This window comes from Stegostoma tigrinum, chromosome 26, assembly GCF_030684315.1.
Source record: "Stegostoma tigrinum isolate sSteTig4 chromosome 26, sSteTig4.hap1, whole genome shotgun sequence".
NCBI classification, from domain to species: domain Eukaryota; kingdom Metazoa; phylum Chordata; class Chondrichthyes; order Orectolobiformes; family Stegostomatidae; genus Stegostoma; species Stegostoma tigrinum.
In genome coordinates, this window is record NC_081379.1 from 42785484 (window position 1) to 42808821 (window position 23338).

The 23338-nt window shown below is 43.5% G+C and overlaps 1 protein-coding gene across 7 annotated transcripts in view; it reads right to left on the minus strand.

The window, feature by feature from the left end:
• Positions 1–23338, minus strand: part of septin5a (septin 5a) — a 218666-nt gene that overhangs the window by 179541 nt on the left and 15787 nt on the right. For 2 of the 7 annotated variants that reach the window (XM_048556126.2, XM_048556131.2), the window contains exon 2: positions 12168–12242. The exons of 2 other annotated variants lie outside the window; for them this stretch is intronic. In XM_048556126.2, coding sequence (XP_048412083.2) covers positions 12168–12203 — 36 coding nt within the window. In that variant the 5' untranslated portion in view covers positions 12204–12242. Of the gene's footprint in view, positions 1–12167; positions 12243–12333; positions 12353–22307; positions 22329–23258; positions 23320–23338 lie in introns of those variants that run through there. 3 more of the 7 variants (XM_059655137.1, XM_048556132.2, XM_048556129.2) reach the window with 3 other exon arrangements.

Here is a 23338-nt window from a genome sequence, read left to right on the forward strand (position 1 = left end):
ACCTCCACACACACGCACACTCTCTCTCTCCCCCACCTCCACACACACGCACACTCTCTCTCTCCCCCACCTCCACACACACGCACACTCTCTCTCTCCCCCACCTCCACACAAACGCACACTCTCTCTCCCCCACCTCCACACAAACGCACACTCTCCCCCACCTCCACACACACACACTCTCCCCCACCTCCACACACACACACTCTCCCCCACCTCCACACACACACACTCTCCCCCACCTCCACACACACACACTCTCCCCCACCTCCACACACACACACTCTCCCCCACCTCCACACACACACACTCTCCCCCACCTCCACACACACACACTCTCCCCCACCTCCACACACACACACTCTCCCCCACCTCCACACACACACACTCTCCCCCACCTCCACACACACACACACTCTCCCCCACCTCCACACACACACACTCTCCCCCACCTCCACACACACACACACTCTCCCCCACCTCCACACACACACACACTCTCCCCCACCTCCACACACACACACACTCTCCCCCACCTCCACACACACACACACTCTCCCCCACCTCCACACACACACACACTCTCCCCCACCTCCACACACACACCCACACACTCTCCCCCCCACCTCCACAAACACACACACACACACACAGACACCCTCTCTCCCTGACCTCCACACACACACACACACACCCTCTCACAGAGTCACTTCCCACACAAAAATATACACAACACACACACAGACCAAGCTGTAAAACTCTGTCTCACTGAAGGAAACTGTACTCTTTGAAGCTACAGTGTTTTTCGTACAAGATTTGCTGAGCTCATTTTGTGGTGCCGAAGATGTTAACTTTAAGAAGCATTGTGTGTGAGAATGAAGCGTCAGTCCTGTTATTCGTTAATGTGTTTTTCACGCTATGTGGTCATTGGTGGTTTCTTTCTTCTCAGATGTCATCTGCTGACAAATAAACACTTTCCTTCCTGTAAACATGGCTCTCTGCTTGGTTCCCCTTGAAAGCTGGACTTAAAACTCCTTTCCATCTATTTGCTAAAATGCACAGCTGGAGCCTGCAAAAGTTCTGGTGCTGGCATGACCACTCGCTGGCTGAAGAGAAGGTGCCTGGCAAATGTGATGGGCAACTCCTATTCCCACTGGCAGCAGATAGTCCCATTGGAGATTGACTGTGACAAAGCTTTCAGACAAGTTCTCCGTCCAGTGCTGTGCTGAGTGTGTGGACCATGATAATCACAGGCTGTAATAACATTGAAAGAAATGCATGAATCCCAGCCAATTTGTCCTGGGCAGACATTGGCCCTTTCTTAAGGCTGCCAAGTCAACACCAAGTCACATGCTTTCTACTGGCTTCAAATCAGATATTGTACAGCACAGAGGAGGTTTTGCAGCACTTTGAAAGAGCTACAAATTTATTTTCATTCTCCTGTTCTTTCCCCATAGCTCTGCAAATTTCTCCTTTTAATTAGAAATCTCAAAGCCTTTTGAAAGTTAGCACTGTTCCTTCACCCTTTCAGGCAATCCATTCCAGGCCTGGAATATTTATTATTTTTATGGTGCATGAAACAAAATCTATTCTCAACCACCCACTGCTTTTCTCCCGAATTGTGTCAAACATTGTGCTCTGATTTCCAATCCTCCTGTCAGTGGAGGCCTCACCACTCAATCATCAGTATAGTGGCAATGTCATTGAATTAGTAATTCAGAGCCATGTCAGGATTCGAACCCGGGTCTCCAGGACATTACCTAGTTCTAACAGTCCATCGGCCATCACCTAATGAAGACCATATTAAGTTTTTGCTTGGGCATGAGTTCAATTGCCAGACGGTGAAACTTGTACATAGTGAAATAAAAGTTTGGAATTTTTTAATTAATTCAGGGGATAAGGGCATCACCGGTTAGGCCAGCGTTTATTGCCCATCCCTAAGCTTAGTTAAGAGTCAACCACATTGCTGTGGTTCCTGAGTCACATATAGGCCAGACAAGGTAAGGAACACAGTTCTTTTCCCTAAGGAACATTAGTGAACCAGAGGGGTTTTTCCAGACAATCAGCAATGGATTCACAGTCATCTTAATGTGGCACAGTGGTTCAGCGGTTAGCAGCCTCACGGCACCAGGGACCCTAGGTTCAAAGTCTAGTGACTGACAGGCAACTGTCTGTGTGGAGTTTGCACATTCTCCCCGTGTCTGCATGAGTTTCCTCTGGGTGCTCTGGTTTCCTCACACAGTCCAAAGATGTGCAGGCCAGGTGGATTGGCCACGCTAAATTGCCCATAGTGTGCAGGTTCGGTGAGTTATCCCTGGGAAATGCAGAGATGGGGTAGGTCAGACACTGTTGGAGGGGCAGTGTGGACTGAATGGCCTGCTTCCACACTTTAAGGATTCCATGATTATTATTTCTAGATATTTTTCTGAATTCAAATTCTGCCATGGCAGGATTCGAACCTGGGTCTCCAGGGCATTAGCTGGTTCTCTGGATTAACAGTCCATCTGCCATCGCCTAATGGAGACCATATTGAGTTTTTTGGAAAAATGCATCTCTTCATTAATATCCTTCAGGGAAAAAAAATCCTCTGGCCTATAAGTGACTGCAGACTCTCAATTGTTGTCTGGGAATTTAGGGAATGGGGAATTAAGCCAGTGACGCATTTATCACATGAACAAATAATTAAGAAAACTCCTCATAAATTTAATCGCCTCTATTAAATCATCCCTTAACTTCCACTCTAAGGAACACAGTTCAATTTTGTTCACTCTTACCATAAGTGAAACTTTTCATCCTTAGTGTGATTTCAGCAAATCTCCTTTGCACCCTGTCTAAGCTTCAAAGTGCTTTCAAAATGTGGGATCCAGAATTGAACACATGGATTTCATTCATGACAGGGGTGTTTCTTCACCCAATTTTTAGCTGAGAGCGATATTCCTTATCAGTCTTTTGTTCAAGAATCACATCAAGGAATGCTACTCCACAGAATGATGGATTACAAGTTTCTCCTTACATTTCAATGGCTTCGAGCAAGCTACCTTGAGTTATTCCCAAAGCTGTACAAGAAAATATCCAATGAAAGGACCAACGATTCTATTCCAACATGTCACATATTGCTTTGGAAATGGGCATAACTCTGTCTACCAACAATATTCATGCAAATTGGTATATAATCTCAATATCAGGGATCCTACCCTGTGCCAGCATTGAAAAGATGATAGTGGATGGTCCAGAGCAACAGGCTTAATTATCTGACTTAGAGATAATGGGAACTGCAGATGCTGGAGAATCCAAGATAACCATGTGTGAAGCTGGATGAACACAGCAGGCCAAGCAGCATCTCAGGAGCACAAAAGCTTTTGTGCTCTTGAGATGCTGCTTGGCCTGCTGTATTCATCCAGCTTCACACTTGGTTATCTTAATTATCTGACTTCTGGGTCTGCGTCATTACTGTCAAAACTACACTGAAAACCATAATATCTGCATATCACCGTAGAACCAACTGGGGAGCAGAGGGAGCAGTACGAAAGGAGGCTAAGAGAGTTTGTTTCCAAGCTGTGGTTCATCGTCCTGACTTGGAAATTTATCGTTGTTCCTTCCGTGTCACTGGGTCAACATCCTTGAACTCTCTCGCAAAGGGCATTGTAGGTTTACCTAGATCATTTGGGGAAGTAGCAGTTCAAGAAGGCAGCTGATTCTCATCTTTTCAAGGAACAAATCTGGACAGGCAGTAAGTGACACCCATGTCCCACCAGTGAATAAAAAAGCTCTGAGGTTATCTACTTTCTGCATTTATTACATCTCCAAATGATCAATATCGATAGTGTTTTATAATTATTTCTTATTTGAATGATTTATTATTTGCTGAGAATCCAATGACAGTTATTTCAGTGGGATGGCCGTCCAAATTAACAATCTAAAACTGAAAGGGCTGTTTTTTATTTGAAATCGGCATTTTTGCTTATCTTGATGTGTGAACTTTTGCTACACAAAGGCAAGTTTCTTGTCTCTTATGTAACATGGAACTGAACCATATCCATAAGGAATCCTTTCCAATTCTCCATCCAACATTACAACTCTTCCTGAAATTATGTTTTTTTTAAAATCCAACATGGCACTGTGCCTTGCCAAACTTTCTTATATTCAGTCTGCTCACTAGGAGTTTCCCAGATTTCACTCCCAGTCCTTTGATAGAGATGCAACACCTTTTCCTAAAATCCATTCACAGGATGTGGGGGTCGTTAGCTAGGCCAACATTTATTGCACACAGGGCAGTCGAGACTCAACCATATTGCTGTGGGTCTGCAGTCACATGTGGGCCGGACCAAGAAAGGATGGCTGTTAGTGAACATTAGTAAACGGATAGGTTTTTCCCAACAATCAAAAATGGATTCGTGGTCTCCATTACACTGTTAAATCCAGATTTTTATTGAATTCAAATTCCATCTACCATGATGGGACTTGAACCCTGGTCCCCAAATTATCTTGGTCTCTGGGTTAACAGTCCAGTGATAATACCACTCGGTCGCCCACCCTCCCTTGATGGCCTTAATGATGCTGGACCAGAATAGGACAGCGCATCAGCTCTCTTTGTCATTCCTAATCTCCATCCAGTGATTCCTACCGAACAGCTGACGAGGATGGATGCTAGCTGGTTGACAGGTATTGAGCTTGGCAGTCGAAAAAGTAAAGAAAAAGAGGCATATCCGTGGAAAAAGTTCAGTTAACCTGACTAAGACAGGAATCCACAATATCACTAATACTTCACCATTTCAGTAAGAGTTATACAGCCCAGGGACTGGCCATATCTAGGTGCTTGAAAATAACAGCTCAGAGAGAGAGGTTATTCTTTCACATCCTCTCGGATGTGAGTGGACTGACAGTGTGACAGAAGCTGGGCTGAGACTCCATTTCAAAGGTGGAGGCTTCTCATTATCTCCCTCTTGTCATCACAACCATTTACCCATAAGTTGGTGGCTCTGACACATTTCAGGCAGACCCTACTCTCTCCTCCTCATCGATATATTTCTTACAGGCCCATTTTCCCCTGTGGTCGAGTGCTGAACTGAACGAGATGCAAGTTCTCCAGAAGCCTACTGCGGTGATATATCTTCACAAGACAGTAACTCCTTTCATGAAAAGAACTGGATCAGGAGCCCTGACCTCTTGAACCACAAAAATATCCTAATGTCTTTTAGTTCATCCTTGCAGCATGTGTAAAGAAAGAGCTATCTAAAGAAGGCTCGGAAAATAGTCTAAGGGAATGGTCAGTAGACGAGCAGTGGCCAGGCATTCAAACAGATACTTCATAATGCTCATTAAAAAGCTGCTTTGACCGAAAAGAACTTCTTCATCCGCAGAACGGACCAGCCACAGCGAACAAAGGTGGTCAAGGGGAACAAAGAGGCAAAAACTGGAATCAAAGGATCTCTACAGTGTAGACGGTGACCATTCAGCCCATCAAGTCTGCACCTACCCTCCAAAGAGCACTGCAGCCAGACCCAGCCCCTTCCCTATTCTGAAATTTGCCACGGTTATCCGACCTAGCCTACAAACTTTTGGACTGTGGGAGGAAACTGGGAGAAACCCACACAGACAGTCACCTGAGCTTCGGATTGACCCCAGGTCCCTAGCACTGTGAGGTCGCCATGCTAACCACCAGGCCACTGTACCACCTCCATGGCATGTAGACTAGCTGTCATGAAGAGTGGAACATTTTTAGGAACTGGTGGGTAACTCAAAAGCTAATAAAAGGGGAGAAAATTGATTATGCAAATAAATTGACAGGAAATATAGAAACAAACAGCCAGATCTTCCACAGGAACCTGAAAAGTGAATAGCGAAAGAGAGTGTGGAGGAATTGATAAAAGTGTGCAAAGAAATGGCAGGTAAATTAAACCATTTTGCATCAGGCTTCTCAAAACATCCCGAAGGTATCAGATAAATAGGGTGCTAATGGGAGGAAAGATCTTGTATCAGTCTCGATGATTTTTATTTAAAACCAAGGTGCAAAGGAATTTCTTATGGAGTCATACAGCACAGATATAGACCTTTCGGACCAACCAGTCCACACCGACTATAATCCTAAATAAAACAAGCTCCATGTGCTTGCGCTAGACCCATATCCCGGCAAACATTTCTTTTTCATGTCCCTATCCAAATGTCTTTTAAACATTGTTTCCGCATTCACAACTTCCTCTGGAAGTTCATTCCACACATGAATTCCCAGCGGCTGGTGAATATCTGGAATTCTCTACCCCTGAGAGTTTCTGAGGCTAGGATACTGAAAGTAATTTAAAGAGGAAGTAGATAAGATTTTTGAAATAGCAAAGAGATGAAGTTTATGAGGACCCGGCAGAAAATAGAGTTGAGATCTGGGGCAGATCAGCTATAGTCTAATAGAATGACCAAACAGGCTTGATGGACTGAGTGCCCTACTCCCACTCCTATTTCTTATCACTGATTTTGTCATGAAATCACTACGCACCTCTTTTTTTCTCTGCCAGCCCTGAGTCCCCTTTTTTCCTGCCTATTTACTTGCTTTCTCACATGATTTTCAAAATACCACTTGAGGAGATTCTCAAACTATTTGCACACAATCATAAAACTGCCCTTTTCTGAATAGGTTCCCTCTATTTTCCTCCCTGAATGAAAACAGAGTTAAAGGACGTTTGGAATAACCCTCAGCTCATATTCAAATGAGAAAAAGTAAGTAAATGCAAACTGAACTAATCACATAAATCTAAAAGGATTTGAAAATGCATCTTTCTCATTTAAAAACCAAAAGAACTGCGGATGCTGTAAATCAGGAACAAAAGCTAAGTTGCTGGAAAAGCTCAGCAGGTCTGGCAGAATCTGCAAAGGAGAAAACAGAGTCAACATTTTGGGGTATTTCCAAGAAGTCATTTTATTTTAGCTAAATGAGTAGACAAATGACCTGGTTGGATAGCTATCAGAGATAATGGGAACTGCAGATGCTGGAGAATCCAAGATAACAAATTGTGGAGCTGGATGAACACAGCAGGCCCAGCAGCATCTCAGGAGCACAAAAGCTGACGTTTCGGGCCTAGAACCTTCATCAGAGAGGGGGATGGGGAGAGGGTTCTGGAATAAATAGGGAGAGAGGGGGAGGCGGACCGAAGATGGAGAGAAAAGAAGATAGGTGGAGAGGAGAGTATAGGTGGGGAGGTAGGGGGGGATAGGTCAGTCCAGGGAAGACAGACAGGTCAAGGAGGTGGGATGAGGTTAGTAGGTAGGAAATGGAGGTGCGGCTTGGGGTGGGAGAAGGGGATGGGTGAGAGGAAGAACAGGTTAGGGAGGCGGGGGCAAGCTGGGCTGGTTTAAGGATGCAGTGGGGGGATGATCCTGCATCCTTAAACCAGCCCAGCTCGTTCCCGCCTCCCTAACCTGTTCTTCCTCTCACCTATCCCCTCCTCCCACCCCAAGCCGCACGTCCATTTCCTACCTACCTACCTCAGCCCGCCTCCTTGACCTGTCCATCCTCCCTGGACTGACCTATCCCCTCCCTACCTATACTCTCCTCTCCACCTATCTTCTTTTCTCTCCATCTTCAGTCCGCCTCCCCCTCAATCCCTATTTATTCCAGAACCCTCTCCCCATCCCCCTCTCTGATGAAGGGTCTAGGCCCGAAACATCAGCTTTTGTGCTTCTGGGATGCTGCTTGGCCTGCTGTGTTCATCCAGCCTCACACTTCGTTATCTTGGTTGGATAATAGCTGATGGGTTTATTAAGTCGAGCCTTTACAACCCAGAGAAAGAAAGAGGCCAGAGGCGAGAAGGAGCATGAGTTCAGTAAAAAAAAGAGCCTAATAAGCACACGGGCTGGTTAGGAGCTTAAAATCATCAAAGCAAAGCACGGAGAGCTTTCTCATTTACGTTCAGCAGAAAAATCAGTTAATTAATCTAAGCCTACGTGTCTTAGGGAGAAACAGAGAGAATCACATCTTGTGAATGTGCAGAAAATCACTGATGGGAAATATTTGAGTCTTCATCAGTTGAGAAAGCAATTAAAAGTAAAAATAGGAGTGATATACCAGAGCTGAGTGTCCATAAAGGATATCACTGGGGAAAAGGGCGGAATTTTTTTTCATTCTATGACTTTTTTTTCAAATTGTTACAGCTTTATGTTTTATTTTCCCCTTTTGTGTGTGATAAACTTTGATGGTCTTTTGGTAAAACTACAATGACGGCCTTGTGCGAATATGTTCAGCAACTGATCAGGCCAGCAACCAAATTGCAAAAATAAAACTTATGGTCTAACAAACCAGGTTTTGCAGTGGGATCTGACGTGTACAGTATTATGCTCAGCTTGTATCGTAAATCCTTGCATTGTGCTACACTGGGTAGATTAGTGCTGTAAGATGGTTCTGCATCAAAATGGTAGAAGTGGGTACAGATACAATATTTAAAAGACATTTGGACAGGTACATGAATAAAAAAGATTTAGAGGGATATGGGCCAAAAGCAAGCAAGTGGGGCGTGTTCAGTTTAGGACCGTGCTGTGTAACTCTATCTGGTGGTCTGCTGACCCAGAACTCATATAAGCATGTCTCAACAGTCTGTGTCAGGAAGGTAAACCTCTGTCTAGAACCATGACTGGAGTGATACAGGTGGGTGGACAAAGATGGTCCTTTGGAACATCTTAGAATATCTGGAGGTATTCTTTTTCATCCCAAATGTGGAAGTGGTGAAGTGCCAGTTGGGAAGCCCATTGTCTGAATACAATGGATGCATAAATACAAGAAATCTTACGACAAAGAGTAGAGGGAGAAAGAAAAATTAAGAAACAGACGTGAAATCCCACAGCAAAACTTTAAATTTATTTCCTACCCTGGCTACTCATTATATGAATGAGATACACTGAATGCTGGGCAATTAAGCATCAAGTTAATCATATTATGATGATCTTTTAATCTTATTGATAGTAATCTGATGGCAAATATACCTTCACTTCAAAATATTTGGACAGGAGGGTTAAAATGGGCTAGGGGCACTATGCCATCAGACCCCTCTCAATTGGTTATATCCATATATTCCTTGTGAACTAGGAAGAATTCACAATCTACCCTCTCACACTGTCATCACACAGAATCAGATGTAACCTATCCTCTGCTTACGTACAATCAGCCCACACCCCTTTTATCTCAATGCAGCAGCCTTTCACGCCCAATTGTTCAATCCACATTAATACGCCCGAAAGTCAATTATTCAACATCCACCAAACCAGCACTGAGCTGTCCACATCCATCAAACCAGCACCTGATCATGCATCGAGCTAACATCCAGCAACTCTCCCAGAACAATAACCGCATCAAATTAACTACTTCAGAAAGATTTTGCCAATATGCTCCTTCTTGTATGATCAGTCAACCAATCAAAACACATCAACTCACAATGGGATGAGCTGTATAATCTAATGCATTGAACCATAAGGAGGCACAGCACTGTCACTTAAATTTAACTTGTTCAGTGCCATTTTATCTTGTTGCTCTAAAAACAGTGCCAGATGGTCAGGATTCGAATTACTGAAATCTTTCAGGACATACAAGGATGATTGAAGTATATTAGGATTCAATCACTTTGAAATACCAAATCATCAAAATGACATCCATCATCCATTCAGTTGAAGATAGTATTGAACACAACAATATTTATGCTGACAGTTGAATTGGTGATTGATTTTCCGTATTACACTGTCAGCAAAAGCCAGCCACTGCCTCCAACAGGAGTTAAATGACTCACTTAGAGATAAAGACAAATGTATTCTTGCAATACACTGAAATGCACATTTCATTTGCTCCATCCAATCTTCTACCTCATCACGTTCAGTTCATTCATATGGGCCTATGAACAGGAGGAAACCTCTGAGCACCCGGCTCCTTTCCACCTTCCCGATCCCCGACTTCTGCCAACATCTACCCTCCCCTAACCTCCAGGCTCCCTATGGTATCCCAGACAAGCCTAGTCTGGTATTCAGGCAGTCCCTGATTTATGAATGCCCAATTTATGAACACACACATTTATGAATGAGATCCCATAAAGGGGCATATTAATATTAATTGTAAAGATCCGACATGCAAACATTTGCTTGCATTTATGAATGGCTATTTTACATTGAACCATATTGTGTTCTGATGTGTGTACAAGTTGACTTACTCAGGTACAGAACCTATTCATGATCAGGACAGGCTGAAGTGGGATTTTCAACCAATGACAGGATCATATACAAGCCCAATACTAACTTCACTTGAGGCCATTTTTAATGCAGATAAATATACATTTCTTCAACGTGTTTCATTGTACCCCTAAAACAAATTTACAATTAAAGCTCAAAATCTCATTCAACAGAATAAACTTCCACTCAACACAGAAGTCGTTCATTGCTAAGTCATTGCCTTTGGCATCTGGTATAGCAGGTCATAATTGCCAACATTTATTCGGAGAATGCACTCGAATTTAGAAGACATTCACAGCCAACAATGCATGAGACAGACAAAGCACATGCTGATGTCTGTACTCCTTAGTTTTCTTTTCAGAGAACAGGTCATAATCTGCAATAAGAAGCTATAGCTTCCATATCAAGCATGGAGGACCAGGAGCCTCTTAGCATCTGCCAGAAGCATTGAAAGAATTTGCAGGCTGACAATATACTCATTTGATCATCTTCTGAACACGTTTTCTGTGGGCATCAAGTCGCGGGGGCACTGAATGTAGAGTCTCTGGCTCAGAAACAACGACTCAAACTATTGGGCAATAAGACCAAACACAGCAAGCCAAGCATCCAATCTAAGATGAGGCTGTCATGGAGAAATAAGAGTACAACTGTGAGAGCAAATCAACTCCGCTCTACTTCCCCATGCATGATCAAGTCATACAACACAGAACCAAACCCTTCGGTCCAACTCGTCCATGCCAACTCGACATGCAAAATGACACAGTCCCACTAAACACTTCCTATTCATATTCCCATCCAGGTACATTTTACATGTTGTAATTATACCTGCCTCCATGACTTCCTTTGGCAGCTCATTCCATACACACACTGTCCTCTATATGAAACAGTTACCCCTCAGGTCCCTGTTAAATCTTTCCCCTCTCACATTAATCCTATATCCTCTAGTTTTGGACTCAACCATGAAAAGAGATCTTGGCTATTCATCCTATCTACGCCCCTTATGATTTTATAAACCTCTGTAAGGTCACCCCTCAACCTCCAATGCTCCAGGGAAAATGGCCCCATTCAGTCTCCCTACAACATCAATGCACATTTTCTCTGCGCACTCTCAAGTTTAACAAAATCTTGCCAATAGAAGGGCGGCCAGGATTGTACATGGTACTCCAAAAGTTGCCTCACTAATACCCTGTACAGCTGCAACATGATGTCCCAACTTCTATACTCAATGCTCCGACCAATGAAGGCAAGCGTGACACCTTATAGATTAATGACCAGAAATGTATTGAAAGCATGAGAGGATGGGAATGCTGCGTGCACAAGTTCCATGGACATTTTCATTTAAGCAGGGAGACTCCAAGATCAATAAGTTTTGGCAACTAAAATACAGTTGTCACTCAAAGAAGCTGCAATTCCTAAATTATTCTCTTGTCTGTGACCTGCCTACCCCCATTCCACCACCAATCCATCTCCACTAATAACACACTAATGTGAATGTGCTCCAACTGTCTGAATGAGGAGATGGAGGGCTAGGATGAGGGTGAACAACTGCTAGATTCTGGGAAAGACCCCTCTGCTCAGCAGGACAAAATATTTCTGAAGCAAATTCATTGATGACTTTTCTGAGTTCAAAGCAGAATTCTAACTCTGAGAATAGCTGTAGCAGGGAATGGAAAAATCTCATGCACCATTCATTTGCATTCACACAGGGCCTTTAATGAAGCAAAAAAAACATTCAGGTTGTTCATAGGAGTGTAACCAGATAAAATCTGGAACACAGACAGGAAGAAACACATATATAGGCCTCAGCTCAAATATACAAGTCAAACAGGTTTAACAGCCAATTCATACAGGTATCTAATCTGCTCTCATCATACCAATTAAGCATTACATTCTATATTTAAGCATTCCCTCCTCTGCAAAGCATGCAGAAGCCTTCAATCATACTTTCCCCCTTGGTGCGCACTAGGCCTCACCCTTGCTGTAGTGCTGCAGGCCGAATTCCTCCTCATTTCGCTGGTGAGTGACTCAGTCCGATCAGCAGCCTGTACCTGTGTGTATACAATTCTCAAGTCAGACAGCCATCTGGATGAAGTTGTCAAAAACACTCTGGGGAAATGTTGGGATCCTTAATATCCTTACCATGTCTTTTTTACTCTGTTACTAATAGAAGTACGGAATACCTCATTAGCCTGTCTTGGGGACATTTGCAGAAATCTTTATCCTCACCACCTACTTCCTAACCTGCTTTAGCCACAATGACCTGAAGGGGCAGTCAAAAGGAAAGCCCAAGCTGATTCTGTGACTTTCTACAGAAAATACCCTCCATTCAGTAGTGGGAATCAGCAGTTTGATTCCAGAGGTGTAATAAATAAAAGGTGAGGGCAAAAAATGACATTAAACAAATCATGAAGACTGGAAGATGTACAGTTTTCAGTTTAGTAGCTGGGCTGCGTAAAAACACATCACCAGGTTGAGTCAACACAAATTGAACTACTAAGCAATCCACACACAGGTAAAACTTTCTACCCATCCCCTAAAAGGAAACATACTTAGGTAAGACCAAAGAGTTTACTTTGGTATTGACCCCCAGCATTCTGTAGGTTTGCTGCTGTAATTTTACTGGAAGGTACATGGGAACCCAGGCAAAATGTCAGCCACTCAGCTCGGCTTTCTCGGTGAGTTTTCCTGATATCTAGCTTTTTAAGTCAGTTCGGGAAGGGGGCTGAATATTAATGAAGCAAGTCATGGCATTAACAAGGTACTTGACAATCAATAATGAGAGTCAACTGATGGCATTGGCGGTGCAATGGCACAGGAGGGGCAATATAGTGGCACAGAGATTAACACTGCCGCTTCACACACTAGGGACCTGGGTTCGATTCCACTCTTGGGTGACTGCTTGTGTGGACTTTACACATTCTCTGTGTCTGCGTGGGTTCCCTCTGGGTGCTCCGGTTTGCTCCCACAGTCCAAAAATGTGCAGGTTAGATGGACTGGCCATGCTCAATTGCCCCATAGTGCAGGTCAGGTGAGTTAGCCGCAGGAAATGCGGGGTTATTGGGATAACTGGAGGGGTGGGTTTGGATGAGATGCTCTATGGAGGGTCAATGCAGAATTGATGGACTGAATGGCCTCTTCCACACAGTATTGATTCTATGATTCTTTGACATCTCTCTGCTGCCTAGTGAGAATCTCACCATGCTCTTGTGAAAAACGTTGAAGATGAAGCAAGGTGGTCTCAACATCAAGATGGGCCTCACTTCACTTGTTATCAATTTTGCCAGACATCTTGTCATAGTTTGCATGAGTCAGACTCTTACAAAGTTCCATCCATAAGATCGTACAGCACTAAATGAGACCATTCCACCCATTGTGCTATATTTGCTCTCTCAAGGAGCTATCCAATCGGTCCCACGTTCCTGCCCCTTTCCTATTGCAATTTGTTACCGTAACAATTATTTACCTAATCTTCTTCTTATAATCACTACTGATCCACTTCAGGTCGTAAATTGTTGGAAATAAGAACTGTTATTTGGAAAATAATTTTACCCGGGTCATTTGGCAATATTTCCATATCTGTTTCTTCTCTCAACCCTCCCGGCATGAAAACAGTTTCTCTCCCTCTTGAATTTGATTGAATCTTGCCTTAACCTTTGCTGCTTTCAGGAGAATGATCACAGTTTCTCTCATTTCCGCAATCGATGATCCTTTTCCTGGGTATTATACAAGCAAATCTTCTTCATAGACTCTCCAAGGCCCTGACATCTTTTCTAAACTCTGGTGTCTTGAATTGCTTTCAAAACCATAGCTGAAGCCTAGCCAGACGTTACTAAAGGTTTCACATAAATTCCTTGTGAATAGAATACCAGCACTGCCACTTAGCAGCACAGAAACAATGATCTGGCTCTAACTGAAGGGGAAGAATAATACTGCTGTTCTACAATACAAATATAATCTTTTCTAAAAAAGGGAGCAATCTTAGTTAATAACTGAAGCAAGGTAAGGAAAACAAAAAACCACCTCTCCTTGCATAATCATTCAATCTGTTACACTTTAAAACCAACATGTCAGTGTCAATGAGAAACACCAAGAAGGTTGATTTCACCTCTGTTTTGTACAGGTTTTATCCATCCCTGCCCAAGCTGTGATCAATATGAACACATTCCTCTAATCACAAAAAGATGGATGATCAGGAATGAACATAAACATGAAACAAAACTAACAGGCTTACATCCTATATCATGCCTTTCAAGTCCTTCGGATATCTCAAAGCGCATTACAGCCAATGAGATACTTTTGATGTACAGCCACTTTCGTAGCACGGGTGTAATTAATTTGTACACTGCAAGATCTTACAAACTGCAACAAAATCGGGTCAAATAATGCTTTTTAGAGTCATACAGCACAGAAACGGATCCTTTGGTCTAACTCGTCCATGTCGACCAGACATCCCAACTAACCCAGCCCCATCTGCCAGCATTTGGCCCATATCCCTCTAAACTATTTCCTTTTCAAATGCCCATCCAGGTGCCATTTAAATGTAATTTCACCTGCCTCTACCCCTACATCTGGCAGCTCATTCCATATAGGCACCACCCTCCGTGTGAAGAAGTAACACCTCAGATCCATTTTTTAATCTTCGCCCTCTCGGCTTAAACCTATGGCCTCTAGTTTTGGACAGTCCCATCTGCAGAAAAAGGCCTTGGCTATTCACCCTATCCATGCCTCTCATGATTTTGTAAACCTCTGTAAGGTCACCCCATCAGCCTGCAATGCTCCAGGGAAATAGCCCCAGTCTATTCAGCCTTGGCATATAATTCAAACCCTGCAATCTCTGCAGCATCCTTGTAAATTTTTTCTGAGCCCTCTCACACCTAGCTGAGAGATGGGCAATTAGAATTATACACAGTATTCTAAAAGTGGTGTTGTGATATTGGCTAAGGAATAAATATTGGCCAAGCTGCCAAGAAAAACGTCCAGGTCTTGGTTAAAATAATGCCATGGCATATTTTATGGCCACCTATGTTTCATGTGGTGTGTATGACATGGCTTCTGCATAACTGATTCAGTCAAGACTATTGAATCAGTCACATGACAATGGCACGCCATAAGACATAACAGTGCACAAAGGCATTTCTCCAAACAACACGACCATTTGAGCGGCTCCATCAATGACCTTCCCTCTATCACATCAGAATTGGCAATGTTTGCTGACGATTGCACAATGTTCAGCACCATTCACAGATCCTCAGATATTGAAGCAGTCCATGTACAAATGCAGGAAGAAAACTGGCAAGTAACATTCACGCCATACAAATGCCAGACAAAGACCAGCTCGAAGAGAAGTAGGATCAAATCATTGTCCCTTTAAACTTAATTATCACTGAATTCCCCAGCTATCAACATTCTGGGGGTTATCATTGACCAAAAACTGAAAGGACAGGCCATATACATACAGTGGCTACAAGAGCATGCCAGAGATTAGGAATGCTGCAGTGAGTAATGCACCTCCCAAATAATCCACAGCCTGTGCACCACTTAAAAGTCATAGGTCAGGACTGTGACAGAATACATCCCACTTGCCTGACTGAGTCCAGATGCAGCAACACTCAATAAGCTTGGTACCATCCAGAATAAAGCAAACCATTTGACTGGCACTACATCCACAAACATTTACTCTGTTCATCGCTCAGGACTACCAGCATGTATCATTTAGGAGAGGAACTGCAGAAATTCAACAACGTTCCTCAGACTTCTCAAACCGATAACCACTTTCAACCAGAAAGACAAGGGCAGCCGTTATGTGGGAGCACCACCATCTGCAAGGTCCGCTTGAAGCCACTCACCATTCTGACTTGGAAATGTATCACCATTCCTTTAGTTTCCTTGGGTCAAAATCCTGGAATTCCCTTCCTAATGCCATTGTCTATCTACAGTACATGGACTGCAACAATTCAAGAAGGCAGCTCACTACCACCTTAAAGGCGTCTAAGGACAGGCAATAAGTACCACCACATAGCACTGTAACAAAGTGTCAACTTAAGTTAAGTGCCCATATCGCCAGAGCAGGATGTAAAGTTTGCTCAAAGCAAGAGCGTTACCACTGAGCTGGTACAGTCACATTGCCTGGAACACTGAGGAATATTTAGGGTCATGATGGCACAGCAGAGGCAGGAGTACACAGGATTCCTGGTAATGGGGAAACAGACACTAACTATATTGGGAGTGGGAATGGACCATGGCAGTCAACACGTCATTTAGATTCATTAATGAGTCCCTTGACTTCAACAATGAAAACTAGTTAGCAGCGAAATGTAATATAGGAACTGATCAAGGAGTTTTGCTTTTACTCAAGGGTTACAGGTGTCACTGACTGGCCAGCATTTATTGCCTGTCCCTAGTTGGCATCAAGAAGGTGGTGGTGTGCTTCCTTCTTGAACCAGTACAGTCCACATGCTGTGGGTTGAACCACGATGCCCTTAGAGAGGGAATTCCAAAATTTTGAGCCGGCGAAGGTAAAGGAATGGCGATATATTCTCAGTCAGGATGGTGAGTAGCTTGGAGGCAATCTTGCAGATGGTGGTGTTCCCATGTATCTGCTGTCTTTGTCTTTCTCGATGGAAGTGGTCACGGGCTTGAAAGATATTGTCTAAAGATCTTTGGTGAATTTCAGTCGTGCATCTTGTAAATAGTACACACTGCTGCTATTGAGCATCAGGGGCTGACAGACAGGATGCTTGTGGAAATGGTGCCAGTTAAGTGAGCTGCTTTGTCTTGGATGGTTCAAGCTTCTTGCAGCTGCCCCCATCCAGACAAGTGGGAAGTATTCCATCACACTCCTGACTTGTGCCGTATAGATGGTGGACAGGCTATGGAGAATCAGGAGGTCAGTTACCCAGCACAATATTCTTAGTCTCTGACCTGCTCTTGCAACCACCATGTTTATATGGCTAGTCCAGTTGAGTTTCTGGTCAATGGCAACCTCCAGATGTTGAAAGTAGGGGATTCAGTGATGGTAAAATCACTGAATGACAAGGGCCGGTTGTTAGATTGTCTCTTAGTGGAGATAATGATTGTCTGGTATTTGTGTGGCACAAATGGGCCTAGGACGCCATCCATTTCAACCATTTGTTTGTAAGATTAAATGGATAAGCTGGGACATTAACTACTCAGAACCTGGTTTAGTGACTTGATCAAAGAGACTAAATCTGTGGTTACTAAATTTATTGAAGCAAAGATAGGTAGGAGAGTAAGTTATGGAGAGAGTATGATTAGTCTACAGAGGGATATAGATAGGTTAACTGTGTGGGACATTTAGCAAATGGAGTCTATTGGAAAATGTGAACTTAACTTCTTTAGGAGGAATAGAAAAGAAGGATTTAATTCAAAACAAGTGCAGAACTTTGAGATACAGAGGGATCTGGATATTTTGGTACATGAATCACAAGATGTTGATGTGTAGAGGTATCAGCTGATTAGGAAAGCAAATGGAATACAACATACAAGTTGAGATTTTTGTTGCGTTTTCATTGAGTGTAGGTGAGGCACATGTAGAGCACAAATCACAGTTTCTGTCTGAGACAGTAAGAACTACAGGTGCTGAAGTCAGAGATAACACAATGTGGAGCTGCAGGAGCATCAGAGGAGCAGGAGAATTGACGTTTCAGGTCAGCACCCTTCTTCAGAAATGGGGAAGGGGAAGGGAGCTCAGAAATAAATAGAGGTCTCTTCATTTAGAGAGGACACAACCGCATTAAAGCAATTCACAGAAGACTCACCTCAACTGATAACTGGGTGGGAATGGAAGTGTTATCTTAGGAATCAATGTTGGATAAGCTGGGCCTGTATTCATTGAAGTCTAGGAGAACGGCAGACGATCTTATGAAAACATAAAAGATTCCGAGCGTACTCAGTAGATGGGATGAAAATGTGAGGGTGTTGTCCTTGTGGGATAGAACAGAAGTAAGGATCACACTTGAAAAAGCACAACAAAAGGAATCTTTTATATATCCTGCCAGTATTACAGAAATATGTTCAGAGGGGTAGATTGTGGCTCTGTGCAACAGTGTAAATGGAGCAATAGAGAACTAACAGCTCCTTTTAAATTTGTCCCATTAACTTCAGTTAAGATGAAGAGAGACACAGTAGCTGCTGACTTACTATCAATTAGTTCACGCTTTCACACAAAACCAATGAATCCTCCACAATCAATGAGTCATCCAAAAAAGCATAAGATTAAACTTCCCAATTCCAAAGAAGGATCACACTGGACCCAAAATGTTAACTCTGATTTCTGTCCACAGATGCTGCCACACTTGCTGAGCTTTTACAGCAGATTCTGTCTTGGTTTCCGATTTCCAGCATCCACTGTTCTTTCAGTTTTTATACACTTAAATTTCTTACTTAAAATTACTTTCAACACATGTTACTTGAAATGTACATGATTAATTTGAAGCACAATGCCCATTCATTTCTGAACCCATCCAAAATGTATCTGCCATGATGTTCAATGACATCCACACTGACTAATTTACTGATTGCAATTTAATTTCTCCTCATTTATTGATTTCACTGTTGAATACTGTCACAACAGAAAGGAAAGAAATTTCATTTATCTAAAGCCTTCAGAACCTTTGGAAATTCAAATGCACTTCACAGCCAAATAAACCAGCAAAGTGACAGGTTGTGCACAGCAGGAAATCCACTGCAGTGTATAACCCCCACTGCGAACAGAGTACCTGCTGATTCATTTTGGAAGGTCAAATTTGAATGCAAAATACAGGATTAATGGCAGGATTCTTGGTGGTGTGGAGGCACAGAGAGATCTTGGGGTCTATATCCATAGATCCCTCGAAGTTGCTACCCAAGTCGATAGGGTTGTTTAGAAGGAGGATGGTGTGTTGGTTTTCATTGGCAGGGGAATTGAGTTTAAGAGCCATGAGGTTATGTCGCAGCTCTATAAAACTCTGGTTAGGCCACACTTGGAATATTATATTTGGTTCTGGTCACTCCATTATAAGGAGGATATGGAAGCTTTAGAAAAGGTGCAGAAGAGATTTAACAGGATGCCGTGTGGAATGGTGGGCAGGTCTTATGAGGAAATGTTTAGAGAGCTAGGGCTATTCTCTTTGGAGCAAAGAAGAATGAGAGTTGACTTGATAGACGTGTACAAGATGATGAGAGGCATAGATAAAGTGGATACCCAGGGACTTTTTCCCATGGTGGAAATTACTATTATGAGGGGGCATAATTTTAAGATGATTGGAGGAAGGTATAGGGGAGATGTCAGAGGACAGTTCTTTACACAGAGAGTGGTGAGTGCATGGAAGGCGCTGCCAGCGACAGATACATTAGGGACATTTAAGCGACTCTTGGATCATCACATGGATGACAGTAAAGTGTACAGTATGTAGCGTGGTTTGATCTTAGAGTAAGATAATATGTTGGCACAACATTGTGGGTTGAAGGGCCTGTACTGCGCTATATTGTTCTATGTTCTTAAAGTATACAGCTCCCACCATACACAGTTCATCTCACAAAAGTGCAGAACGTCCATTTTGTAAGTATGTGTCCACACTGTAGATGGAGCATCTGTCAAACATGTATATTCCCCACAGTATACTGTATCTGATCACTATTCGATCCAACACTAAGTTCATAGTTTACAGATATGTCTGCTTCCCACCCTCCCATATGGCTCTGAGACACGCAAAGTCTACAGCAGACACCTGGATCAGTATCACCAACGCTGCCGGCACAAGATCCTGTGAATCTGCTGGGAAGACAGACGCACCAACACTAGTGCCAACATCCCCAGTATTGAGGCATTGACCATCCTTGATCAGCTGCAATGGGTTGTGCACATTGTCCCCATGGCCGACGTGAGACTCCCCAAGAAGGCGCTCTACTCCCAGCTCCGAAATGGCTGGTGAGCCCCAGGTGGACAGAGGAAATGCTTCAAGGATACCCTACTGACAAAGTGCATCATTCGCACAGATGCCTGGGAATCACTGGCCCAAGACCATCCAAAGGTGAAGACCATCCAGGAAGGTGTTGAACACCTTGAGACTTACCATTGGGAAAAAGCAGAAGCCAGATGAAAACAGTGTCAAAGGAGCGGCCTGCCACACCAATGCCCCACCCATCCCTTCCCATGACCACCACCTGTCCCAAGTGTAACTGAACCTCAGTCTGTAAACCCACCCACAGACTTACTCTGAGAGTAGAAAGGAGTCAACCTTGCCTGCAAAGGACCACCGATGATGATGACTGATCCTAAGTAGAATATGCAATTGACCCTCCCAAAACATGCAGTAGAAGGCTATTCAATACGTTGAATACAAGTATTTTGAGCCTTCAATCTCTAAGGCCTTGACATATTTTGTAGAATGTGGCTTCTAGAATTGACCACAGTAAGGAGCACAAACTAGAACTCTGTAAAGATTTACCATAAAACTCCCTTAATTTTGCCTTTTGTTAACAGGAATCCTGCACTTTCTACCCTTTTCACAGCCTTCCCAAATTATGCTGGCACATTCAATTAGTTGTACAAATATACTTCAAGTTTGTGTTTGTTCCTCACATCCGCACCCACCCCCTCTTAAAATGGAACCACTGAGTTTACATATTTTCTCCTCACTCTTCCCAGCAAAATGAATCACTTCACACTTCTTTGCATTTTGTTTCATCTGCCATATGTCCCACTCTGAGTATCCTCATAGGATCTATTACAATACTCCTTACTGTTTACTATAGTACTGAGTCACGCATCATCAGCAAACCTTTGAAATTATAGCCTGTAGATCCAAATCAATCTCGTTATTATGTCGGAGAGAGGTGGTCTCAACTCCAGCTTCCACCACTTTTAAAAAATAACTGTTCATCACTATTCTCTGTATTCTATCCTTTAGCCACTTATTTAGTGCCACCACTTTCATCCCATTGGATTATTCAGAACAGAAAGAATCTGTGTGATGAATATACACAGAGTGCAGAAAACATACATTTGTATTTATATCACACCATTAATGTGGCACAATGCCTCAAGGTGCTTTTACAAAAGAATAATTACACACGAATTGACACTGTGTAGGGAAGCGGGCCTAGTGTAGATAGTAGTGTACTTTTAGCAGTGCAGACTCAACGGGCCGAAAGGCCTTTTCTGTAGTGCATGATTCTATGACTGAAGGGGGCGGCACGGTGACTCAGCAGCTGGCACTGCTGCCTCACCATGCTGTGGACCCAGGTTCGATTCCAGCCTTGGGCGACTGTCTGTGCGGAGTTTGGATATGTTTCCCATTTGTTCAATCTGCATGCTCCGGCTTCCTCCCGCAGCCCAAAGATGTGCAGGTTAGGTGGATTGGCCATGGGAAATGCAGGGTCACCAAGATAGGGTAGGGGGTGAGTCTGTGTGGGATGGTTTTCAGGGGGGTTGGTCTGGACTTGATGGGCCAACTGGCCTGGCTCCACACTGTAAGAATTCTATGAGCCAAAAAAGTAAATTTTAGGGTATACCCAGCACAGCACTACACGGAGCATCACACTGTACCATTGAGATGTAACTCTAGGATATACAGATCATCACCTACTGAAGACACATGTACCTAAATATGTTCCAGTGCCAAGGACACCCCTCAAGAGAACTTGGTAAAAGTGTGTACTACAAATTATTCCGAATTGAACTACCTCATTGCGTCCATTAAGATGAGACTGAGTGAACCGACTTTTCTACCAGCTATTGACAGGTTTGATTTTCGCTCTATCTCTTAACTGACACAGAAGCAGGTAAATGACGGAAGGGATAAAGACAGCTTAGAAATTGAGGAAAACATATACACAGGTACCACAGAACTGAACAGTAATTTGCATTTACGTAGCACCTTTAGCAATTTGATAAATTCCAAGATGTTTCACTGGAGCATTAAAACTGACACCAAGCCAAAAAGGGGTGTGGCTGAACGCTTGACCAGAGAAGTTAGTTTTAAATCGGGTCTTCGTCTATATTGGAAACATTAGCTCACGGTCTGTCCATGCATGTTGCCGGACCCGCTGTGATCTCCAACTTTTTTTTGTTTTCAGTATAGATCCCAGCATCTGCATTAATTTGCTCCTACCTTAAATCGGGTCTTGGTGGTTTTACAATGGGTATTGAATAATTAATTATAGAAAAACAAAAATTCAAGGGTTACGGGTGAAGGAGAGAGAGAGAGAGAGCTTCCTTCCATACTCCAGCCAGCAGTGAGGAATATGAAGGCACGACCAACAGTGAACAGCCAAGGGGAGTGGGAGAAGCCAGGGCTGTAATGAGGCAGAATGATGGAAATCACAGGAGGGGGAGGGACGGTTGAACAGAAGCACGATTTAAAATAAAGTCATTAAAGTTGTGTTTTTTAACCCTTTCTGCTTGGGGCTATAGATGAATGGAGCAGTAGGGGGAATGAGTGCAGTGCACGGTTTGAGAACCAGCAGCAATCCTGTTGTTTCAGGGCGCCCACGCCTAGTCCCATGTGATGCAGACTGTAGAAGCCGCTTTAATGGTGCAATGCGCCCTTTGGCGAACGGCTCAGGCGGAGTTTATTTTGTTTTTCCAAATGCAGATTTATCCGTTAGTTAATATATTGGAAAGCACGAGTGTAGCGGTACACGGTTTACACAGCAGACGCTGTCAATCAGACTGCTTCCAATGGGTTGTTCTCCACACGCTGGGAATCACAGCGGGAATGAGAAATCTTCCAAAACACTGCGGTGACGGGTCCGGTTCATGCAGATTTGCACAGACCCTGTGTCACTAGCTGCAGTTGTCTTGCTAAAAAGAAACACTTTCTGTGCTTCTTAAACAATAATCTCCAAATCCGGTGGGAGACCGCCGGCACCACACTGAGACGTTTACAACGAGACAGGGAAGCTGGGGAGAGCACACACAGGACGTGCTGATCCAAGAGCCTCTGCAATCTGCAGCACAAACAAAGCGGGGAGGTGTCAAATAGCGTCAGGGCAGCCCCGCCCCGACCTTTATCTCTGCACCACTTTCAGCATTTTATCACTGTTGCCGTGCACTGACTTACCCTGTTGATCTCTTCCCCACCATTCTCCTCCCAGTTCTCACACAGCTCAAAAAAAACGCGCTTCAGCCCATCGAGTCAAT